Source organism: Anser cygnoides, chromosome 7 (genome assembly GCF_040182565.1).
Source record: "Anser cygnoides isolate HZ-2024a breed goose chromosome 7, Taihu_goose_T2T_genome, whole genome shotgun sequence".
Lineage (NCBI taxonomy): Eukaryota > Metazoa > Chordata > Aves > Anseriformes > Anatidae > Anser > Anser cygnoides.
In genome coordinates, this window is record NC_089879.1 from 17391337 (window position 1) to 17416082 (window position 24746).

The window sequence follows — 24746 nt, forward strand, 5'->3', positions numbered from 1 at the left end:
TTTCCTTGCATAGTCAGTGCTGCCTGCAGTGCTATGACTGGATGGGACAAAAGTCCAGGACCCTGGCCTCACTGCAATACTACTCAATTTTCAGGAACCAGGGCATGCCAGGAGGTCTGAAGAGCTTCCTGTTTGTATGTTACCCAAGTTTAACAGTTAGAAGAATCCGAAATACTATCTCTATTTTAATTTTTAAAACCTACTCATATTTTTATTTTTTATTGATACTATTGAATATTACTAGATGAAGGATCTCAACAGGCATCTTTTCAAAGCGGTCTGCTTCTGCAAATCACATGCTTTCAAGAATAAAGACTTACTTTAACATGGACATACCTAAATATGTCAAGAACGCATTCTCTTAAATTAATGGTTTGTCTTTAAAAAAGAACTTGCTGGTAGGTTTACATTTCAGTGACATGTTGAATTTGCAGCTTCTGAAACTGAACTGCCCATTCTGCTCTAGCTCTCTGAATGCTACTAAGCTTCAGGTAACATTTGTTTTTTAATCACTGGCTGTTACTAGTCCACTATAAAACTCAGTTTACTTTAGGGTAGCCAGCTAAATGTAACAATGGTGGAGTTTTTTTCTGTCTGCGATAAATATTTTGTAACTACAATATACATTTGGCAGAGTTAGCAAATTAAACACAGAAATAAATAGCAGTGAATAGATTTTGCTCCGATACTCATATAAAGTATTTCAGAATGACTTACTAATTAGTTGTACACTCATCTTCCACTTCCTCTCAGAGCCTATCAAAGTATTCTAACAATGCAGCATCACTATGTGCCAGTCTTTAGATTGTCTGGAAACTATGTAAAATTAACAGTTTTAAAAGTGACTTTCCACCTATTTTCTCTCTGCTGACTTGAAGAATAAACTTGTATTTGTATATGTTGCAAAAAAAACAATGGTTTAAGATGTTGACTCCTTGCTTTTGCCTTCTTGAACTGACAAAGTATTGGCTAATGGCACCCTTGGAATTTTTCAGAATTTATGCCACATCCATATTTGCAATCACTTAACAGCTATTTAGAACTACACAAAACCTATGGGAATGGCAACCTGAACAGACAGAAACACGTGTATTACCATCAGTATTATGCAGACTGTTTTGTAATCCCCATAGTAAATATGTATTTTCTAACCCATTAATGGATAGATGCCCATTGAAAAATTGCAATTTACGTTTAACCACTTGGAATTTGGTCCACAATTCTGATTAACACTAAAAATACATATTAATATCAAAATGAATTATTATAAAAGAACCTGAGAACCATAAATCAAGATAAAGCACTAAATGCCCTAGAGAAAAAGAAATATTTTATACTTACTGTAAAGAGCTTAGTGACTTGAACAAAAGCTTTGAAAAACTTTATTACAACACGTACATTATCACATCATAGACTAAATGCTACAGCATATATTAGCTGCCAGCCAGGTCAGCCCACCACACTGCCCAACAGAATGGAATTCATAGAAAATCAATTATCATTCTTCACTTATTTAATATATTTTCCTTACTGTTTGCAAAGCCAACATGCAGTTGAAAATGGATTCTAAAACATCAGACAATAACTAATATTTGTGTAATGGAGAGAAAACTACTTCCAAGATTAAAAAGATTTAAAATTCTTACCTTGAATTTGTCCAGTATTCTTGATAGCGGTGGTTTACTGAAGATACCGTTGTAGCATTGCCAATTATGAGGATAGCGCAGAACTGGAACGTGGTAATCTCGATTTGCTAATGAATACTGAGATTTCAGTGGAAGAAAACAACAAAACAAAACAAACACCAAAAGCAAAATCATTTCAAGACATGAAAAATGGTTAGGAGACATCGGAAGAAAAAGAGAAAAAAATGCAACACATATGCCAAATCTGCAGCTATCTTAAACATCAAAGAACTCAATACTATGTTAAAATTTCCAAAATATTTATTTATCCACATAGCCCCGTGTTTTCTCAGAAATACATAGATGAACACTCTATTACAAAAAATTAGAAAGGATATAAACAAAAATACTATAATGCGTGGTTTCAGACAATTTTAAAATGATTTGGGTTTGTATCTTTTTAAATTACTGATGTGACCATTCATTGTGGTTGCCAAGCCCTGAGAACACAGGCTAGATGGTTACCTGGAAAGGCCTCGTAACTGTAAAAACTGCCACTACTTTTTGTTTTCTTGTATACGCAAACAAAAGCCTACTTGAAATCGTTTAAAGATGAGTGGAAATGTCTTTCAACCAATCTTTCTCCATAATTAAGAAGCCAACTGAACATGATTGATAGATCCATTTATGACAATGATGATTCCTTTAAGTGTTTAGCAAAATCCAAGTTTTTGTGAATAACAGTCTTGCTGATGTGTTGTTGAAGCTCTTCACTTAGAAATGATTCCTTTTTTGAGAATGTATCCTGAAAATTACAGAAGATTAGTTACATCAATAAACAACGCCAGTATAATGTTTTCAATGGGTATCTTTAATTATCAGTCCTGTTTCTCATGCCCCCTGGTCATCTCCTAGACCAGACCTGTAGAACTATCTGCCTACTGAGGTCTGGCCTGCTGGTAAGTTTCACTTTGATGGCAAAGAAGTTTTATGTCCTGCAGTCCTTCAGATACTCATGGTTTTGGTGAGGATTTTTTTTGTCTGTTTTCTTTTGTTGTAAACTGGTTTCTAGAAGAATACCTATTACACATAGCCACAGCTTCCAGCTCTGAACAAGCTTACACACTGCTCCTGTTCAACACACCTTACAAAAATAAATACAGCATCTCTGACTGAAAGACGAGTGAAAGTGATAATGGAAGCAGTAGATTGAGAATCTGAGAAAGGAATGTCCTGACCCTGCTGCCTCAGGAGATTCCTTCCCGCTGGAGCCAGATCTGGAAACCTCCACACTTCCCTGGTGCTCAGGTGAGGAAGGTCACCCACATGATTTATAGCTCCCTGTTAAAGTTTTAACACTCACATACTCAAGTAGTTCATGCACTCGAGGACAAATGAGATCCTCTCTTTAGCAGTGCACAGGGAAAGAAAACTCCAATTTAGAGCCTGTGTCAGCAGGAGGGAGGTGCTGACAGACAAGAGCAGTATGACAGAAAAATTTGCAGGACAGACAAGGTAAAACTTAGATACTGCCAAAGTTTGTTAAATGAGTCAAACAGCCACAGAGTAAGCAACACAAACTAATTTCCCAGGCATAACCATTATAACCATCTAAGTCAGCTTGTTCTATTATTTTCTTCCTTTGTTTCTGCCTCCATAAAGAGCTTATGCATTTCCTTGTTCAAGTCCTACCCAATCTCTTTCCTATCTGCTGTTCCCAGCCTTGTTCTAACAGAACTGCTGATGTCCTAACAGGACAGACACATCAAGATGTCATTATAAAAGGACAGAATAACTACATGCAGCTAAATTTTCAGAAGAAATTGAAAAAAAAATGTGCTGAAGGCTTTAACTGACATTACTGAGTTAAAAACTGGAGGCACTGCCAAAGTTAATGGGTTATAATGCTTTCTTTAGGAAGAAAGAGAATTAGTTACCTCTTGTTAGAGGACACACTGCACACTGAACATTTAATGGAGGTTGGCACGTGGAACATATCCAATGCTGAAGATCTAAAAAGTGTTCACCCTTTCTCCTCTTCATATGTTAGCTCTTTGTTCAAATTTGCACTTAAAAGCTACTGACAAGGATCATTGTCCTAGGTACTGCATCAAAGGCTCTGAGAATCCAGCTGTCCTGACAACTATCAACACTGGGGAGACAGCTGTTTTGTTTTGTTTTTTTATTACTGCTTTTTATACAAACATTAATTTATTGGTACGGAAACAGACAAGAAACCTGCACTGAACCATTGCAAAGTGCAAAAGTTAAGTAAAACAGATACCACATGCATCTTGCTATGTTAACTGATGCTATAGGAAACGGAACTATTCATACAGCTTTTATTCCTTATTTTGTTGTCAGTGCTATCTTATGTTAAAAAATACTTGACTGAGAAAGTACACAAACCAGAAAGCCAAACTGAGAGTGCTAATACCTGGGCACTACATAAAGAACCTGCAAATACTGGTTGTATTGGTACATCATGTGGTCGAAAAAAGAACATGGAAAGACAGTACCTTTCTTCTGGGTGTTGCTGATGGAACAGGAGGATTGAAGGTCATTCCTTTCATACTGTATGCCTCAAAAAGTTCTGTAGCAGGCCTATAGCAAAATCAGTTTCCACAGGGAAAGAAAAATGTCGTTAGATACACTTCCAAATACTATACCACCAAACCAAGAGCAGCTTGTCCCCCCATACCATTCATACCCTTCCTCCATGCTTTAAGTGAACTCCTCAGAGTAATGAACATCAATTGGAACCGAATGGAAGCCAACCCCTTGGAAACAGGGTAAGTAAAATATGTCACAAATATGCCATTTCCCAGAGCAAGGACCAAGGACCATTAGATGATGCATGCTGCTACCAGCTTCAAAACAAAAGGTAGTTTTTAACATAATGAGGTGCGGGCTCATAGAACCCACACCAAGCAATGCTGTATTTGCAAAATGTGTACTTTGGTTCAAGGGACATGGAACACTTTTGAAAAGACAAAAAAAAAAATCCAGATATTTTGGGAAGAAAGCATGCTGCACTTGGAGATTTTTTTACTCCTGTCACAGCCTGGAAACAAGCCTCAAAAGACATTTAAAAACCAAAAATTAAAATAAAAAAAAAAAGCAGACAATTTTCTGTGCTAGCAGAAGAATAAAGAGAGTGAGTTCTGAAGAACAGAACCTTTTAATTTTATGGATAATTAGTTTTAGGTGTTCCTTTAACACAGTGTGAGCAACTGCTTTGCTATGGCACTATTTTTAAAAATAGAATCATAGATTCACAGAATGGCTTGTGCTGGAAGGGACCTTAAAGATCATCTAATTCCAACCCCCCTGCAATGGGCAGGGACACCTCCCACCAGACCAGGCTGCCCAAACCCCCATCCAGCCTGACCTTAAATGCTTCCAGGGATGGGAACCCTTTGACAACTCACCTTCGGCTCAAATCAAGCGAAAGTGCTCTGGAGCCTTCATCTGGAGCTCCAACAGCAAGGTGAGCTGCAAATTTCTTCACTGTTGGATGATAGTGCCTCTGAAAGAAAGGAAGGAAGAAGGCAGGTGAGTGAGCGATAAGAGGTAATGTATCTACCCATGCATTCTCCATTTTTTTGATTCCAGTAAGATGTGAGGCTCTCCTGTTTTAGATAGAGAAACTGGGCACCCCAAAATCAGTCAGTTTCTAACACCAAGTGAATAAGAACTAAGTCATACATTTACTCACTAGTAGCCGTCATGCTGTGAGCAAAATTATCTGCTGTTAATATAACTCCTCTCAGTAGGCAAGAGAAAGGGCAGAGGATACCCTCCCCACGCCCCAAACCCTAAACACTGCCTGGATTGACAGACTGAGGTGTAAGCTGCTCCCTGCTAGAGCAACTAGGATGGCTAGATCACCCGGGAACTTAACAGATTGAAAAAGTTTCCAAAGGAGTCTTAGTAGGCACCCTGCAGTAAGACCCAGTGTGGTACTGTGTCAGGCTAAACCCACAGGTGATGTGTACCACCCTCTTTTGAGTTTCTTCCTTCCCTACACTACCATGCTGCTGTTCCTCTCTGTAGTGAATAGGCTCACGTGAGCCAGATTTGATTGATAAGCCTGAAGAGCTCTGTTCTTCAGGTATTTACTGCTCACATTCCCAAATCATGCAGCTACTCACTAACCTGTAGTAAATGCAGCTCCCACAGAGCTGTGTTCTGGGCATTGCAATGCTCTGGTTCATCTAGTTCTGGGAGATAAACTCCACTGCCTTGAGATTCGTTGTCTAGTAAGAGGTCCATCTTTGGGAATGTCTAGAACACAAAGAAACGGACTGAGTTGCTTATATGACACATCCAACTATAACACAGTTAACTGAAGTCCAGGATTCATTCCATGTTATTCAGCCTTTAAGAATACATATTTAAGGATGCTCTGTCTTCACCATTCTTGCTTAAGATGCTTCAAAATATTTTGCATAAAATCAGTTTGTCAAAAAATAGCCTTTAACCAGTAAGCAAAAAATTCCAACAACTAAAACTTACTTGCATTAATACTCTGTTTGTTGCCAAGATCCCAACACTGGAGTTTGGAAGTACATGAAGAGCAAGCGTGGCAAGTCGCTTCAGGAAAGCGAGAGCTCGCTGCTGGGAAACTTGCTTTCTCCGCTTTGCAAGCATGACATCCAGGCACTGGAGCACAATCTTTATGTCATTGTTGGTAGCACCTCAAAAGCAGAATTTCATACAAGGAGTGAATAGTCATGTAAAGGAACATAAAACTACATATTCTGCTACTGACTGTACATCAGAACCTGAGAAACAGCATGAAAGTCCAAAAGGTTCTAACACAGCGCTAATGTGTAACACAGGCATAAACATTCACCCCTTTTTGGTAAAAACAGCTTTGAACAGAAAAAATGTATCATTGCTTCTGTGCTCCTTTCTAAGAAAATATTTATTCCATCAAAAAGTCTAAATAGCAGTTAGTGTTTTAACCCTACATGCACTCTTTGCATCATCTTTTATAAATTGTTAAATGGTGCACAGATGTACACTTTTGCCCATCCAGAACTTTTTTTTCTCAATCCTTCATCCTTTGTCAATACAAATTCGTGAAACTCATTAAAATATGAATTTCAAACTTTATGAGTATCTTTTTTCATAACTATTCAGCCTCAGAATGATTAGAAATTTTAGATTAATTAGAAAATTAGAAAATCAGAAATTTAAAACAAGATTTTAGAAAACAGAGTCTAAATTAGAAATTATTTTTTAAATATTAGAAAAATTAAGAGATTTTTCTCTAAGAGAAAAAAATAGATAAAATAAAGATTTAAATTGCCAGTGAGAGAAAGAGCTATAAGGAAGTCAAAAAACTTAAGCTGAGGACAGGATAAATGCTCATCCAAGATCCCATACTCAGCATTCAGAACTTTTCAGAACTCACATATCTTAAAATAACTGTAGTTTGTTAACATCATATTAAGGTTATAATACCAAACAAGCAGAATAAACATGATGTAGTTAGACAATACAAGTAAGAATCTGAAGTTACCTGCATGTAGGCTGAACAGCGTCTTGTAAAGATGTGTGTAGAATTTCATCGGATCAATATTAAGAACATCACCTATCAACATAATCCCAAATAAAAATGTTCACTCAATTTATCAGATGATATTAAACTAAAGTATTTGTTTTTTTAAAAGATCTCTTACCTTGACCAGAGAGTATATGAAAAGCACTGAGAATGCAATGAAGACTCTCCCGATAGCTTAAGTCCTAAGAATAAAAAACAGATTCAGTACACAAAAGAAGCTATTTTTAAGAAAACTTTAAGAAAACGAAGCTCTACTTACCCCAGATGCAATGAGAGAATGAAGAACAATCAACAGGTCATCAAAAAACTCCACATTTATGAGGTGGGCAAACCTTTAATCAAAGAGATTTATTTTTAAGCTAGAGATATTGCCTGCAAACTAATCTCAAAGCATTTTGACTTGCTAAAATCCACACCTTAAAAGCAGAGTTAAATCAAATGCTTAACATCTGTCATCTTCCCATACGCAGACAATTCAGCCCCCAACTGCTAATCACAGCTCCTCGATAGCACTAGAGACATGCTCAAGTTCTTCAGGAAGTAATCAGACAAAATGAGGCAATCACATCCTACCCCGCTGGGTTTGCATCACATCAGTGCTGTTGTGGCAATTTCACATCACACTGAAATGTTTTTAGAAGAGGTTGAGTATCTCAGCATAGAAGAATTCCAACAAATTCAACAGAGACAGTCTTCTCTCATTGCTTAGGGGAGTCACAAGTCCTTTAAGCACCTTATGCCTTTTCTAACACATACAAAAGAAGATGGATTTGGTTCTTACTTTGCAAGACCTTCTAGCACAGCTGGCAAAAGTGGAGACTTCTGAGCTTTCTTCAAGATTCTAAAGTATGTTAGAAATACAACGTTCAAGGTTTCTGTGTGCTGATGGAAAGAAAACAAAATAAATAAGTAGGTATGAAAAACAGACATTTCTAGTTCACTTAAAATTCCACTGAAAATGCACATAGTACTATTGTACTCTGTTCCTGGGTACACTGAAAAGGCTCTGCTTACTAAAATCTTGACCTCTAGCACAGGCAAAATGTCTGTAAGCTGCCAACATTATCTAGAGGTGTGGAATGCTGACAGTCTGGGATGAAGGGGAGACTCCTGATTTCTTGGTTGGAAAGGGATTAGGAGATCCTACTTTGCAAACATGGGAAAATAATTTCTAAATTACTTACCAACTTCAGTTTCTTTTCTTTACTTTCTGAAGCTTCTGCTTCCAAGAGTTCTCTTTCCAACTTCTCTTCTGCTTTTTTCCACTGAAAACATAAAGTTGATTTTAAGTAAACAAACATTCCAGCAGACTAAATGTTTCCAACCAGCCTGGATATTCAGGTTCCAAAGATACCCAGCAACCAAATCTTCTGTGCTTGGTGAGTACTTAAGTCATCCTGTGATGTTACAGGGTAACCAATTTAGGTATACTCCTCCGCAACAGAAATGTTGGATTGCATGTATTATTAACACCCCAAAGACAATCAACACAAAGAAGAGAACAACATTAGAAAGATAATTAAATTCTCTATAGAACCTCGTAAATGTTTCCAGTGTAATGCAAACACTAATCACTGATGCTGAAAGTTAACAACAGCAACAGAAGTACAATTGTTAGAACAAATTCCTACATAAAGCCACTGAAGCAGAGCATTAGGAAGCACAAGTCATACCTTTCTCTGCATTCTTGAAAGATTTTTTCTTTTCTCTTTGTAAGTCATAAACTTTTTCTTTGGTGCAATGTCTTCAGAATCCTTCTTTAATTCTACTTCCTTAATTCTTAAGTGAAGGAAAACTTTTAACACCTATAGTAAAAAAAAAATAATAATAAAATGAAAAGTAATCCACAACAAAGGAATGGAGAAGTTAAGAAATCCTGAATTCCATACCAGCTTGTGGGCTTTGCTGGTCACAGATTCTTCTGTTTACACCCCTCATATTCCTTCCCGTCTGTATCACTCATCTCTGTTCCCAATTCCTTCCCCAGCAACGTTAATTTCTATCCATTCCTCCACTTGCCTCGCACTTCAAGTCTTCCTGCTTGATTTAATCTATGTCTCTGCTGGGATCTGCTCTTTTCCCCTGCCCCCATATCTCTCTTTCTAACCCCTTCTGGCTCAGACCATTCCTAATCTTCCTCTGTGTTCTGGCAGAATGACGAAATTCTGCTTGTCCATACCCAGCAGCTGCACTACTTTTAACTTTCAGATTTTTTTAAACCACTGACAGAAGAAAATTGTGGAGTACAACATAAAGACTCTTACCTCAGGTCTGACGTTGTAATTTCTACCCTTCACAAGGCCAGAAATGACCTTAACCACACCGAGTGAAGCAAAGCCCAACTTGTCTTGTTTAAAGAGCTTCTGAACTGCCTCACAGCACAATTCAGAAATCTGAAAGGTCAATTCAAATTTTTCTATTAAGTCAAATCTATGACAACAGGTAAGTGATAATACTGATGCTATTTGCTAATTAGAAAGTGGGTGCAGGCTGTAAAACAGTGAAAAGATATGGCCACAAGATGTGGAATAAAGCTCAGAAATAAATTATTTTTTCAAGCAAAACAAGAACTCTTCTCCCAGTCAGAAAATCACTTACTGTTTTTGACATATCATTCATCAGTGGTACAATGAGAACAATGATGTTATTGTGGAAGTTGAAGTGGGGTAAGGCCACGAGCAGCTCACATAGACACTTCACTGCAATCTCTGCTAAACCTTTATATGCTTTTAATGAGATGACGTTGCTTTTCTTCAACTTCCTTTGTTTCCAATCTGCACAAAACAACATTTTTAGTAATTACTGTTCAAAATGTAGGGGATCTTCTACATATTGACACTTTTAGTTACTGCAGGCATTTTTACAATTATATAAAATACTACTTGCATGAAAGACAGGTGTGGTTTGCATTCAATCAGAGGAGGTAAACTGTGATGCTGAAAATTGCATTTACTGAATGCACTGAATTTTGCATTTACTTCAAAAAATCTGAAGTCTCGACTGTACCTTTAATAGTTTGTTCCAGATTTTCCAAGTAAAATTTATACTGGCTTACAAGGCCTTCTTCAAATTCTCTCAGTTTCTTAGTTTCTTTTTTAACCTGTAAACATAACAGAAGTGAAATTTTGTTTGGAGAGCTGAAGACTGAAATTAGCCAGTGGTGCATTAAAAAAAAAATAGTATCAAGTATCTAAGAAGTTCTTTTCTTCTTAGGTACAGGCATTCCTGGAAATTTATTAAAAATAAAATATTTCTATATATATTCTTGTGTTCAGAGGGCCTTTTCCAACTAGGATTATTTCATTTATAGGGACAAAAGTGAAATTTGGAACATGATGTTATTTTAGAGCCATGACTAAGCCACGCTGCCTATATTCAAAACACCCCCAAAAAAAATTGCTTACAAACAAGCACCAGAAAACAAGTTATTCCAAATTTGTTCAGCAAATTATGAACACATTTCACAGAAATCTGCACCAGTGAGGTGACAATGCTGTCTAATTCGCTTTCTTTCCAGCTTCCTAAGTGTAACACAAAACACTTATTCCAAGGTTTATGATGAAAATCACCCAGGTTTGGTATACTAAACGTATAATGTTATTTTCCTCCATTACCATCAGAACGTCACCTGGTTATTGAAGGTCTATGAGAATTAAAGGTTCAAAACAAACACCTCTGCCCCAGAAGTGTTTCAGAATTTCCTTAAGTGCTTGTGCATTTGTCACCTTTTGCTCAAAACCCTAAATTCATATCAAAAAATCAGTATTAGTATTTGGCATGATTTAAAAAATAAATTAAAAAAAAGAAGTGTTCAGAAAAAAATATGGAAATAGAAATTAAATACAGAAAAAAAATTGGTATTTCACCTTAGTAGCCTTTTCTGCTTCAGTCAGAGGCCGAATTTTGTAAGAAGGCACAATATCTTTGAATATCTCCATGAGAGAAACCATGACCAACTTCCGAACAATCACAGCCACGTTAGGATCCTGTTCCATCAGCATGGCACGCAATTCCTTCACCTTTTTAATCTGATTAAAAAAAAGAGGCTGATGAAATCAGCTGGAGATCACCCTTTAAACCAATTGACAAGTACAATGTACACTTCAGCAAGCTTGCCACAGGAAATGTGCCTCATTTTTAAACACTAGAAAAAGAAAAGCAATTAACTGAGTAGCTACTCAGACTCTACTTAGCACTGCATAAGGAACCAAGAAATGCTACATAACCCACTAAAGTGGATAATTTGGAAATGCAGTAGTTTGAGAATTTCAAACTATTATGCCATTACAAGCCTAAATAGAATTATAGCAAATTCCTTGCATATACTGAGACACTGACAACTTCTACATACAACCCTGAAATCAGAGCTGAAATAGGGGTTATGCTTAAGGAACAACATCGTTTGGATAGGAAATACCACAGACATTATTAAACCTATAGCCACTACTATTTAGGATCAAATGACTCCTGACTAGAGTAAATGCAGTTAACCTGGACCTTCACTTGATTCAAATCCTTTGTACCAACCTACAGCAACACTTTCACAGTTTGCAGTCCTCTGCGAGCAATGCAACACTGACATTTTCCCTTGTTATACTGATGTATTTTTCTACTTTCACTATTACTTGGTCACTTCTGGTCTTTATCTATTGACTTCCTGCACAACACAGGCATACATACGTGTGTGTTAAGTAAAAGCTACCTACGTTGTTTTCTGGGTCAGAGAGAATGGCAGATGCTAAGGCAGCAATGTGCATCTTCCTTTCCTGCAGCTTTCTTTTCCTTTGAGCAGACATTTCCTCAGGAGTGAGAACAGGCAGGGGTTCTTCACTGAAGTCTAGCGCAGTATGTAAGAGTTAAAAAGAAGGGTCACTGGGGAATCTACTAACAAATACCATATTGCAAACTAGATACTGCACTTCAGAGGGGCTATAACCCCATGCAACAATACCACATGCAGTTCCATGGTAAAAGCAGTTTTAAGAATGACTCTGCTAGAGCACGCAGTAACCCAGAGCTTAATTCTTCCTCCACTTCTCAACCTTATGCATGCAAAAAGAAATGGACCACATCTGTTTGAATCTGTAAATATTATTCCCCAAGTACAGTGATAACATATAAACTCAGCATACGATCACAACTCTGCCAAGAAACTGCAGTGCCCTGCAATCTGCAGCAAACTTTTCACCACTCACTTTTTCTTTTAACAATACAATTGATATTTGCACTTTCTGAACATTACTTTGCTATGACTACGTCCTTCCGCAACTTCACATTACCTTTAAAGAATAACAACCCAGCACTGGATAACTGGATAACAAACTGCAAACTGAAATCTGAATTTCCTGGTATCTTGATGTTTGACGTTAAATAAAAAAAATCCAAGGCAGTGTATTTTCAAAAACCTACGCAAGTCCATGTCCTGAACTGCATTTCAAAATGGTCTCAGAATAATCAATCCAGAACAACAGCATATATTTCTTAGGACTAAAATTTCCCTTCTCTCTAGCTAAGATGACACAACTAATATAAAGAACTTTATGGTAACATCATATTATTACAAATGTTATATTGTATATTATTATTATATAATTACATCACTAAATATTAAATGATTATATAATAAAATAATGATACTAGTTCCACATGAAAATCAAAATAATCTTAAAGAAAGGGCAGTTCTGAAGCCAGCTGTAGAGAGCTGTTCCCTCATGTCCTGGGATCCTAGCAGGTAAGAAAGCAAACTCTGACTTGCTGTTACGCTTTGGGGGTAGCATGGTAATGAACATATTCAAAAACACCCTAAACAAAATTCATTTAAATTACAAACTTCCTTTGGGAACAGCAATGGACTCTTTATATCTGCCAGTGATCTGGAAATATATATATATATATAAATATGATGCTTTATTACCCTCTGCTACTTCCGTTTCTTCTGCATCTTCTTCTTCATCTTCTTCAACACTGAGAACTGCAAAAACAGAGTGTCTATGGTCAAGCATGTGATAAACACTGTGGAATTTTGAAAAAATAAATATTTTGATTTTTGCAATAAATATTTTGAATATTTTGTAAATACTCTGATTCCAAAACCCAACTCTTACTTGGCTTTTCCACGGTTTGGGGAATAATGCCACCTTTGTCTTTGATGGGGAGAAGATGGATAAGTTCTTTTTCTGGTTCTGTCTTCATGCGTCTTGGCATCTTCTCGTATTTTTCAATCACACTTTCATGTTTTCGTTTCTTGATGTGAACAGGTTCACTGGAAAATACAAGGTAAATTAAATCACTTAACCATCTAATTAGAGATGAACCATGTATGACAGTATACTAGCTGGATTAAGTGTCCAGACCTAGAAGAACAAATAATGACTGATCATATTGGAATCAATATCAAGTGGAATGTTCAAGTGTATTCAGTGTGGCAACACCAGTCACCACTCAATCAAATGACGTTAATATGGATCTACATAGAACCTTTGAATTCAGGACAATACAGTACTTCCCATCCTTTTTTTTAAGAGGAAATTAAAATGTGAGATGAGCAAAGACAAAATGAGATTTATTTAATCTAGCAAGTCAGCCAACTTACTTGCTGAATATTGAAATGTTTGCATGAGTATAAACACACACACGCAAAATGCTCCCGTTGATTCTGAATTTACAAAAAATAATTAAAAGTTGTAACCTCTTATAGTGCAAGTACACCTATGAAGTGTGTTATCTGTTTATCTTATTCATAAGCTAAAAGCCAGGGATGACAAATCACCTTCTCGAAGGGAGTCAACCAGTCATTTTTAATAGGAACACTGCTTTTGGTCTTTTAAGAGGCAGTGTTTCAACTATGGAGCCGTGAAGGACTCTGAAAGACCTGCACTCCAGAGACTGATAGGCTTCAGAAAGGAAAATCACTTGTATCCAAAGTAGCTTTATATCACACAGTCACCCTACACATGCATTGTAAGGTCAGCACCAGCATCTGCTTTGCTGTCCCTGTGCAGATCAAACATTTCTTATGTGCTCAAATCCTACTCAACAAGCACAGCAACTTTACACCTGTGACTGATCTGTTCAGCATGAAGAAAATACGGCTCTTTCGAAAACAAGGGAAATTCTGGGACACACCAGAGATTTGGAAAACCTATTGCTAGCTGATGGTTTTTGAGATGGCACAGCTCGCATTCATGTAGCAGTAAGGTACTCAAGGGACCCTTCGAAGTATGGCAACAGTGAACAAATCAGATGAAGTTTGCAAAGGTAAACATTGTTCAGAAAGGTAATTTCTGCCCTAAAATATGGAAAAAAAAATGTAAAAGAGTAAGTAAAACAAAGAGTTACAAAGCAGAAGCTATTAGGTTCTCAGCACAGCCTCTCTCTCAGCTAGGCCAGACTGCTGTTTTATCTGCCTCCCTCCCACTGTGCTTTCCACTGCATGAGCAGCTAACCTGGCACAGCTAAGGCTCGCTGAAAACTTAGCCCTGAGCAGTTCTGCCATGAAGGACTACACCAGCAAGCAAGGAGGACTGGGGCCCTGCTGTACAGATTGTTTTTTTTTTTCAGCTTGAGGCATGCTACTTGTCTTGGAATCAGGGACCTCACAGGAGCGAACACTGCAGAAACAGCATCCTAAAGGTCAGGCAGAGCAGGCAAATGTACTGATATACCTCACCACACGAATACGGAATGCACCAACAAAGGAAACACTAAATGAACTGCAAAGGAACACCAGACTTAAAGTGACCTCTTGATAAATGTGTTACATTATCTATAAAACCAACAAAGCTGAATTACTACAAAAAGTAGACATCACAATAATACTCACGTAGAAGAAATATCTCTGGTTAAAAATGATGCTTTTTGAGCCAAATCTTCCATTAATTTCAAGTCATCTTCATCCATCATGTCCAACGGAAGCGCATCATCTTCCTCTTCTTCCCTTTTTTCAGCTATTTCAGAAATGATGTGTACAAACTCAGATCCTGTACATATATTCACACTTGAAAACCTAATGTTGCCTACACCTGAGAGACCATTTTATACCTTACTTCAACTTTGATCTCCTCAACCTTCATGCACACATTCAAGTTTCCCCAGAAAATTGCCCTTTTGTTGTGACATTCAGTAATGATTAGAGCAAACACATTTCTACCATCTCCAACTGTCAGATCTTGTCGTTAGAATGGCTAAATTTTCCATAACTCACATTTCTTTCTTTTAAACGAGAACAACAAGTATTTGTGCACAGTAAATAAAATGTCCTTTTCTTGAAACATAATTTTACGATGTAAACGAGCAGAATACTGGTAACACGCGCACCTTTTCTTTGCAGAAACAAGTCTGAACAAACACTTACCAACATGTTTTTTCTTGTATTCCTCCAATGGAAAAGGTTTTCTACAGACAGCATCTCTGACAGCTTGCCTAAGCTTCTTTTGTTCTTTTCGATACTTCTTAGCAGTACTCTGCTGCTTGTACTGCTTGTTCTTTAACTTGTTGTCAAGTTTTAGTTTACTAGTTCTCAGTAACTTGCGAAAGCTTGGAACTCGCTTTGTGTTTTTTCTCTAGGAAACAAACAGAAAACTACACGTAACTGACGCGCTCACATCACAGCCTTTGTGAATTTTAACGTTGTTAGTTCTGCTCTCATTAAGTTTGTGCTTCTATCAGTGCTGAATAAATTGTTTCTTCCAAACAGTATCATCGGTTAGCTCCACATTTACCCAAGTGCATTAAATTTATGACAAAAGAGGCGTGAAGAACGTTTTATGGAACCAACCTTTGACAACTCCCAAGCCCCGTGCCCATCCACGTTCAATCACAAAACGGACACGAACACTTAAAGCACCGTAAATAACTTGCTCGGGCACAGTTCTCTACCCCGCGTGCTCCCAAGCACCCTGCCTCCTTTCTCCACCGCAGTCGGGTCTGGGGCTCGTGTCAGAGGGCTACAGCTCTGGCCAGCGTTCTGCTGCAGCACAGGGACCCCTTTGGATACCACCGCGGTCACAAGGGCCCCAACGCCCCGATGGAGGCGGGCAGCCCCGTGCCAAAGCCTCAGACCGCTGCGGGCGGCGGGAGGGAATGGGGCAGCGCCGAGGGGGCACGGTCAGTAGGCTCCGACCGGGGACGTTTGCCCCTTCCCCTTCCAGAGCTGAGCGCCGGGGCTGCAGGGACGGGGGCAGCGGGGACCCGCCCGGCTCGGCGGCTTCTCCCTCCCTCCGCGCCTCAGCCCGGGCAGCCCCGCTCCGGGACGCGCCTGAAGGCCCTGGGCAGCCTGCGGCTGGCCGGGGTGCGGTGCCTGCCCCGCTTCACCACAGCCCCGCGGGCAGCCCGGGGTGGAGCAGCCCCCGCCCCGCTCCGCCATCCCGCCCCACAGCCCCGCGGCCTCCTACCGGCTTCATGGCGGCGGCCGCGCCGCGTGCGGTGCCGGCGACGGAAGCTTTGGGCCGAGGCGGGGCCTCCCCGCGGCGCCCCGGCCACAGCGGCCCCTGGCGGCGGAGGCCGAGCGGGCCCCGGCTCCTCCCGGCCCCCTGAGGAGAGGCAGGGCCGCCCGCGTAGCTCCGCCGCCTTTCTTCATGAGTAAATACGGCAGGAGGGCTCCACTTATCCAAAGATAATGACAATAATAATAATAATAATACGAGTCCTGTAATAATAAAAAAACCACGGCGGAGTTCTGGTGTAAGTTTTATTTACACAGGAAGTGTTACTAGTGGTCTTAAAGGAAGGCTTGATCCTTCTATTTACAGTTATATACAGATTTATACTTGAAAAGTAAGAAAACTGTACAAGATAACACAAAAATATAAGACAAATTGGATCCAATTAAAGTAGTGAATACATAAGTTAAGAAAAAATCTGACATTTAAATTGCAAAGTGTAATGTTATGAGTAGTATATATGTAGTTTTTAAACCAGATAGCAACGTTAGTTACACCACACTAAATCTTTACCCCAATTATGTAGACTCTGCTCCTGAACACCAGACAACCAAAAGCCTCCTGCTCTTAAAAACACATAATAATGGTAATTTCAACTTGATTTCCACATAGGGACCAGTTACAAAATCCACATGTAAGGAATTTATTTACATTAAATATTAGCAAAAATGGACCAAAAGAGTGCAAGTGCTCCTCACCTGCAGTGCTATCCATTTTAGACTTCCAACCCCTACAATCAAAAGTTGTTGTACAGTATCTTTGAGAAAAGGAAGTGTTGAAAACAGCCGCTGTGACACATACAATATGACATTTTTCACAGCTAAAAAGATGTTAAAGAACTAAGTATCACTAAACCATATGCTTTTGGGATTTCAGTATTGCACACTAACAAGAGAGTTTCAAAAACTATTGTTGACATTATTCTGAAGTGTTAAAAGTGGATGCTCCTTTGACAATACAAAGTCCACAAATAGCTTTGTCAGTTTCTAGTGTTTACTATTACATATATCTTAGTTGGAAATGGCTCAACAAAATAAAACTTCTGGTGGCAAAACCCTTTCACAGAATACCCACTCAATTTTTAAGAAGCTGCACAGCCAATACACCAAAACAAATGCTTAACACCACTCCTTTTGAAAGCTGTACACTCTGAAAATAGTAGCCCTGATCTTACCACTGTTTAAAATTCACAATTTTTGCTTTAACATGTTTGGGCACAATACTTCCACAGTTCCTGAGTTAATAATGTTTGCCCAGACTGAAGAATGAAGCTGCAACTTAAAAAAAACAAACAAAAAAACAAGTAAATAAGACAATACCCCTTCTCAAATTTTAACCATCTTGCACATAAATATACCAAACAACCTTATTTGGTCCTCAATACTTTTAACTGGTTAATTTTGGAGGTATTATTTGTACCAAAGCATTTGGTTTGGATAGCAGTTTTGGGGCCTTAAGATTTAGCATTTCCCTCATCTCCCCCCTGACCAAAGTGCCTTTGTGGTATTTGTAAAAAAAGTTATGCCTCAAAATTTTTTGTTTTAAGTACCAACAGAAGTTATTACAAATGTTTATTGCATTGAGCTGATTCTTTTAAAATATTAAATATGAACTCCCCCACTTCTCAGTTTCATGTGTTTTAGTATTCTGCGTGAAAACAAATCTTCCCATGAAATAAGCTAATACTGGCAAAAGGGTGAAGATTTCATCAGTTCATTACTCCACTGAGAGCTGTATCATTTTTCCTCTCACTTTTCACACTTTTCTACAGTGGTTTTCCACACAGAAATGATGTGAAAACTCCTCTGTCATCAAGTGGTTTTCCACATTTTCGGTTGACCTCAACATTACAATGATTAGCTTTTCAGTGCTGGGCTATGGTTCTTGTCCCCTTCTTTGTTGTCCTTCATCAGTGAGGCAAACACCTGGAAATGCAAGTTATTTAATGAATATAAAAAAGCTAGTCTTACAAAAAAAGATTAATTTTAACCACAATATTGAAACTCATTGGCATGGAAACTCATTTCTACAATGAGACACTAGGAAATGAATTACCTCTAATCCTTAACAAATTCAAAAGTTTTCCTCTGTCTTAGGAAATGGACCATAATAAAAATGATCAGGAAAAACCGATCTCATGGATATGGGAAGATACAGTGAGGTACAGCATTCCCAAATCCTCCTTTACTTCCTAGCTATTCCTCACAACTGTTTGCATCTGGAGTTGAGCCAAGAACACAAGCCAATTCTTCTGCCAAACCTGACTACTTGGCTCTTCTACTTTAGTGTGGGTTTTGTCAGCAGCAGTTCCAGTCATTTGTAATACAGGTATTTTCCACCAAAACTAGGAAGAATTCCAGTACAGTGGATGGAAGTGGGAAGATTATTTTAAAGGTCCTAACAAAGCTGTATTGAAATAAATAAATAAATAAATCTCTTCCAATGGGTCTTATTACAATTCACTTTAGACTACATTTGGGTCAGTTTCAGATAGAATGTGGTTTAAACATTCATCTGGCATACTGTCTTGTATTAAAAGCTAGAGATTCTTCAGCAAATATTTTAATGCTCTCAAACATATAGTGCTCAGTTTGTTTTCCAAGAGGGGAAGAAAAAAATTCTCAATGACAAAAATCTGAGATTCTCCTTAAATACAAACCAATATGCATCTCCCATCAGAGGTAAGTCTAAAACTAAGTTCCACATGAACAGCATTACCCACTGCTCTGAAGTCAGACATGCAGAGTCACTCAGAAGTGCCCCATGTACTCATGGGCTGACATGAGCCCCTGAGTTTTGATACGTATATCCAAGAAACTCACCTGTGCCCATTTTTTGTTACTATTCTGCATCTGAATAGCTGCAATACAACTAAAAAGCTTTTCTGATGTAATATCTTCTGGAAGTTTCGTTAGAAACTGTGCTATATGAATAAAGTCCATCTGTAGGAGAATATCTTCATATAACCGAAGGATTCCTAACCCTGTCCTAAACAAAAATTCTTCCCCATCTCTACAGAAAACATCCCAGACACGACAGGCCAGATCAAGTGGTAATGACTTGCTGTAGAGTGTAAAAATCCTACAATTGAGAAAAAAGGCACAGTTATAAATTTAACCTCTTTCAGAAACATGAAAATACATCCTCCTTTAAATCTGTTATATTAATAAAGAACAACCACCTGACAAGTTACTTCACGTGTTCTTATTTGTCCACGTTTCAAAGATACACACGTCTCCAGTTTTTCAAGTCAGAATTCTTATTCTGAAACCCACCTCTTCTCAAGCTACAGGGAATTCTCCATTACAAAGTCACATCCTTTAGAAAGCTCTCGCTTACAACATCTAGTTACAAACATCTTTGCATTCAAATGGTGTCACATAAATACTTAAGACAAAGATTTTAAGTGCAGAACTTGACCCTTCCCATTATTTAAGTCATACAGACTAACAGCTCTCTTCATCATTTTTTAAACTAAAGCTAGAAATCACCTCAGTAGAAGACTACATCTCACTGACAGGAATTCAGCAACTATATTTGGGATACATTTTGAATTTATATTCATGTTAAAACTCACTAAAATGTAAAGACAGTCACTATTTTTTTTAGTATCAAAGTCCAATTGTGTTTTTTTTTTTAATCGATAAGTTTATTTTAAGAATGCATTCATTATACTAGGGCAGAGCATCCAGTCTGCTGTATGCACCATATTGTAAAATCCCACTTTTAAATTTGTAGTGGTTCCTGTGATCCAAAGCACACATTCTGTTTTGCCTTTATTTCTACTGGGAAGTGGTTCAAGAACTGCAGAACACCACCACCAGCTACCACCACCTCTTCTACTCTCCCTTCCTAAGAGGAAGGTCTCACTACCTCAAGGCCATTTTCAGAACATGGGCAGGAATAAGAATCTATTTCTCACAGATAATCAGAGGCAGTGCTGCTCTGCAAAATCCTAGATTACTCTATTTCCAGACCATATGTACACCTCTTATCTACCTGAACTGTGCTGCAGCACACTCCTGGCTCACTGCAGTTATTGTATAACCCGCTCCTGCTGAGACTTACTGCTTACTGACAAGCTGCATCTTATAGCAGAAGTTCTTCATTCCCAAGTACTTGGATGACATGCCATTTCTGTATTTAATTCTAACCAATTCAATTAACACTATTAGAAATTTCTAACACATATAATAATCCTATGTGAACCGGATACTTATGCACACGTACTTAGGAAGAGAAACTCAGTATCTGGCAGCACTACAAACACTTGAACGATGCCTGCGTTATTGGCTTCCCTTACAGGCACATACCATTGTTCAGTACTCTCTGCTTTAGGGCATTCATTACTTAAGAGTGTTCACTGTATTTCCAAGTTTATCCTTTCCTGTACCAGGTCCTATATTTCATTCATCCTCTGCTTTGAAGTCTATATCCCTATACTCTTACTTTCTTCAGCAGATTATGCTCATTTCATCAAGTCACTTACAATCAGTCATAAACAGCTATGACATCGTAGCCTCCTCTCCTCTACTTATGTTATGCATAGCTGACTTACCTGCAACAATAAAAGCCCACAAGATTCTTGTGTGTCACATTTTCTGTCTGAACAGATGTCACTCCTAATCCCAGAGTCTATAAAGTTTGAATCCTGCCAGAAGAACTGCAGCTGCACAACAGTTCATCTGGATTTCAGGAGACCTAGAAAGCTGAGGTACACAAACATCTAACAAATGCTTTTCTTACACTGTATTGCTGAAAAGAGCTATAGCAAAACTGAAAGTGTTCCAACAGTTGTAAGATTCAATTTGCTACATTCTCTGAACTCACCAGTCTATCAAATATATGTCTGGAGTAAGACTGTATGATTTGAAATGAAGAAACAATTTGGGAAGATTTTCTTCAAAGAATACTTCAAAGGCTGCAAAGTATTTCAGCATCTGTAGAGATAGTAAAGCACCACATAAGCAGTCATCACAAGAAAGCCAAGTCATAAAATAACACAAATCCCACCAAGACTTGAGGATCTCAACACATCACAACATGACTACTTAGGATAAGTACAACAATTAAGGAGTTCTAGAGGAAAAGTCAAAATAGTATAATGTGCTCTACGGATTAGTATCTGGTATTCTCGGTTTTGTAATGCAGGTTAAAGTTCTCCGTTATTCAATAGGACAACAGGAAGTCAATAAATCAAATATGCTTCAAATCAAAAGAATGCTGAGGTTCAAAACCAGAAAACTATGTGCATACCATGCTGTGGTCCACACGGAAAAAGGCCAGCTGGCATGGCTTGTTTAGAAGGTTAGCAAAGGCAATGAAAGCATCTGCCTCCTCCAGATTGAGAATGAGCACAGCAGCAATGAAGGACATCCCTTGTACCTTCAAGTGGGAAAAGCATCAGGCAAATATAAGTGAGTAAGCTCAGTTCATCTTTGGAAGTGCAAGTATTTTACATTCTGCAATATATCAAACACCATAACGTAACGCTTCCATATGAGCAGAAACAACATGGATAAACCTTTATACATGCAATCAGTTAGATTTCAACAAGAAAATTGAATGTGTTTCTTCAGATGCAGGCTTCAGGTGCTTGATGGAAATTCTGGGTGGTCTCATGATTACAAGTCCTCAGGGACTTGGAATGCAAGAAAATTAAAACCGCACAGGTTGGACAGAGACAACTTGGCTTTAAGTTCATTCTTATGCTATGGGAAAAGCAGACAAGGAAAAACCTCGCATATGGGACAGTTTAGACCCAGGCAGATATGTTGGAATTGAGACAAAAGCTCTGTTCCAGAACAGTCAATACATATCTTCCCAGTGGCCAAACAGTATTTGTTCACAAACATAAAACTACTTTTAAGAGGTTAGCTACAAGTTTTTACATTTTTTCTGATTACTTTCTCTCAAAAAACACTTCAGTCTGCAGTAAGTGAAGATTATTCTTGTAGTTGTTAAGTGATGATCTGAATATTCATTATACTAAAAATAATTCTACGAATTTCAGCTGCAATTATGATCGTTCTGCTGTTTCTAGGCATTTATGCTGCCTGCTCCTTATTTTGAAAAAGGCACTTAGTATTTTAAACAACTAGGGAGGAAAGCATTAATATACATCAAAAACAGCTAGCAGCTTTCTATTTTTTGTGATATGGATGGGTGCAGAAATAAGATTACATTAAATTTACTATCATATTAACATTGAAAAAGAAGTATGATCAGAAACATCCAGGCTAGCTGTGATTGTTGTATTATCTTTTCCTGGGAGAAAGAGAAGATCTATCCATGAAAAATTACTTAATTGTCTTTTAAAACTCCACCCTGGGAACAAGCAGTCTCAGAATCTGCAGAGTTCATAATCTCATTTAAAGACTGATCTCCAAAAATGATGTCACAGATGACAAACTCAGAGCTAAAAACATTTAAACATGAAAAGCCAACTAGATATTGGTGTCCTAAGCATGTCTGACATGGAAGAAAACACACCCTGTGCTAAATAATGTGTTGTTGCATGGATCAGACTCTCTCAAGTTCTTGAGCTAAAAAGCAATTACAACTTGTGAAAAGCATTCCTAGGAACCCTCTGAAGCAAGAAAAAAAGCATCTGAGTTATTTTAGCTGCTTCTGTAAACCGACACCACTTTTTTAAGCACACAGTAAGTTTTAGTTGCAAAGAATCCTATCCTCAGTAAACTCAGATGGAGCAATTTACTTTTGATAGCAAAACCAACAAGGAGTTTCTGGATTTTAAGATGTGACTTAGAATCATAGAGCATCACTATGGAAATGGCAGCAGTTGGAATAACACTAGGATAGAACAGGCTGAGCATTTACTGGAAGCCTGCTGGCAGGTTTTTTTTCCTGTAGATACTCTTGGTTCGTCAGAGCTAGAATGCCTAGCGAACAAAATCAGTTTTAAAAATTTCCTGTTCAAGCCAAATAGTATACTTGTCCATAACATCCAATACATTTTCAGCTGTTTAAATAACTCTAAGAATTATTATCATTATAATTACTATGAAATGAGTAAGTGCCAAGGTTTAAATTTTTTTGAAGAGCTAGTAGCATGGAGTTTAGAGAATCTACGTATCTAATATATAAACATATGACATTTTAAGCATACGTAATATACTATAAATATTTTACAATAAATACTTACATATCCCACATCCGGTCTGTAACATGTATATGCTCCTAGAACACTATGCAGGAGATCATGATAGGGACCACCCTAATACAAGGTGAAGGAAGAGGAGAAAAAACTTTTCAAAAAACACAAACAAATAGGTAGGTAATGAGCTAGTATATTAGGATAAAAGTGAGCCATGGAATTATTGCTTTGTTCACATGTAGAACACCACCAGTTTTTACTCTAAGCATTACCTTATATGCTTTTGAGAGGTTAAGGGAAAAGCAACAGACCAACAATTCAGTATAAAATAATTTACTGGAAATCAGTACATAACAGAGTGAGGATACCTGATACACATACAGTTGGCTTTTCCTTTTGAGACACTGGATGTTTTAATTCTTAGTAATGCAAGTTACCGTAATACACATGTATATAAAGTAACTTTCATTATTGCATGTATCTGTATAAAAATCAAAGCCTGAAAATGTATACTAACATGCATCAGGATTTCTTTAGATGTGAGAATATTCACATATTGGTAAGTAAGTAATTTTGTAAGCAGTAATAGGAACTGCACGCAATTTTTACAGGAGAAAAAGCCTTATAATCCTTCATTTACAAGCATTTACAAAACCACTTGAATGTAGTAAGCATCCCACTTTAATCTCATCACATTTGCTGTTGTAAGTGGAAAAAACAAGTAATTTCACTTTTGTTGTTTTACACAAACAGCTTCTGAAAAATTTTCCATGCTTAGGTGGCCAGGTTACTCTTCTTTTTTTTTTTTTTTAATTTAACTATGCAGAAGTTCAAAGTTGTTATAACTAAAGTTACAGAACTCTCACCTTCTGGAAAATATACAGGGATGGAAATGTGCGTGATATATCCAACTTAATTAGTTCCAGGCTGGCCTCACGATCAGCAACAGATGCACTTGCATCTGCAAGCAAAACCAACAGTCATTAAAATTG

At 37.9% G+C, this 24746-nt stretch overlaps 2 protein-coding genes across 2 annotated transcripts in view; both read right to left on the reverse strand.

The window, feature by feature from the left end:
- Positions 1-1928: 1928 nt before the first annotated feature.
- On the reverse strand, positions 1929-16684 carry NOC3L (NOC3 like DNA replication regulator). The gene is made up of 21 exons (XM_048069317.2): positions 16590-16684; positions 15551-15758; positions 15020-15143; positions 13302-13459; positions 13112-13168; positions 11904-12034; positions 11064-11225; positions 10204-10297; positions 9796-9971; positions 9462-9590; positions 8871-9002; positions 8382-8462; positions 7979-8079; positions 7457-7529; positions 7316-7379; positions 7156-7227; positions 6144-6325; positions 5784-5912; positions 5057-5154; positions 4145-4229; positions 1929-2430 (listed from the first exon to the last, which is right to left on the reverse strand). The coding sequence occupies exons 1-21, from the start codon at positions 16596-16598 to the stop codon at positions 2311-2313; spliced, it is 2385 nt and encodes a 794-aa protein (XP_047925274.1). The 5' UTR covers positions 16599-16684; the 3' UTR covers positions 1929-2310.
- Positions 16685-16871: 187 nt separating this feature from the next.
- TBC1D12 (TBC1 domain family member 12) overlaps positions 16872-24746 on the reverse strand; it is a 41582-nt gene continuing 33707 nt past the window's right edge. The window contains 6 exon segments of the mRNA XM_067000780.1: positions 16872-18562; positions 19460-19718; positions 21468-21577; positions 21894-22022; positions 23803-23874; positions 24621-24715. Of these exon segments, the coding sequence (XP_066856881.1) occupies positions 18494-18562; positions 19460-19718; positions 21468-21577; positions 21894-22022; positions 23803-23874; positions 24621-24715 (734 nt within the window). The 3' untranslated portion in view covers positions 16872-18493.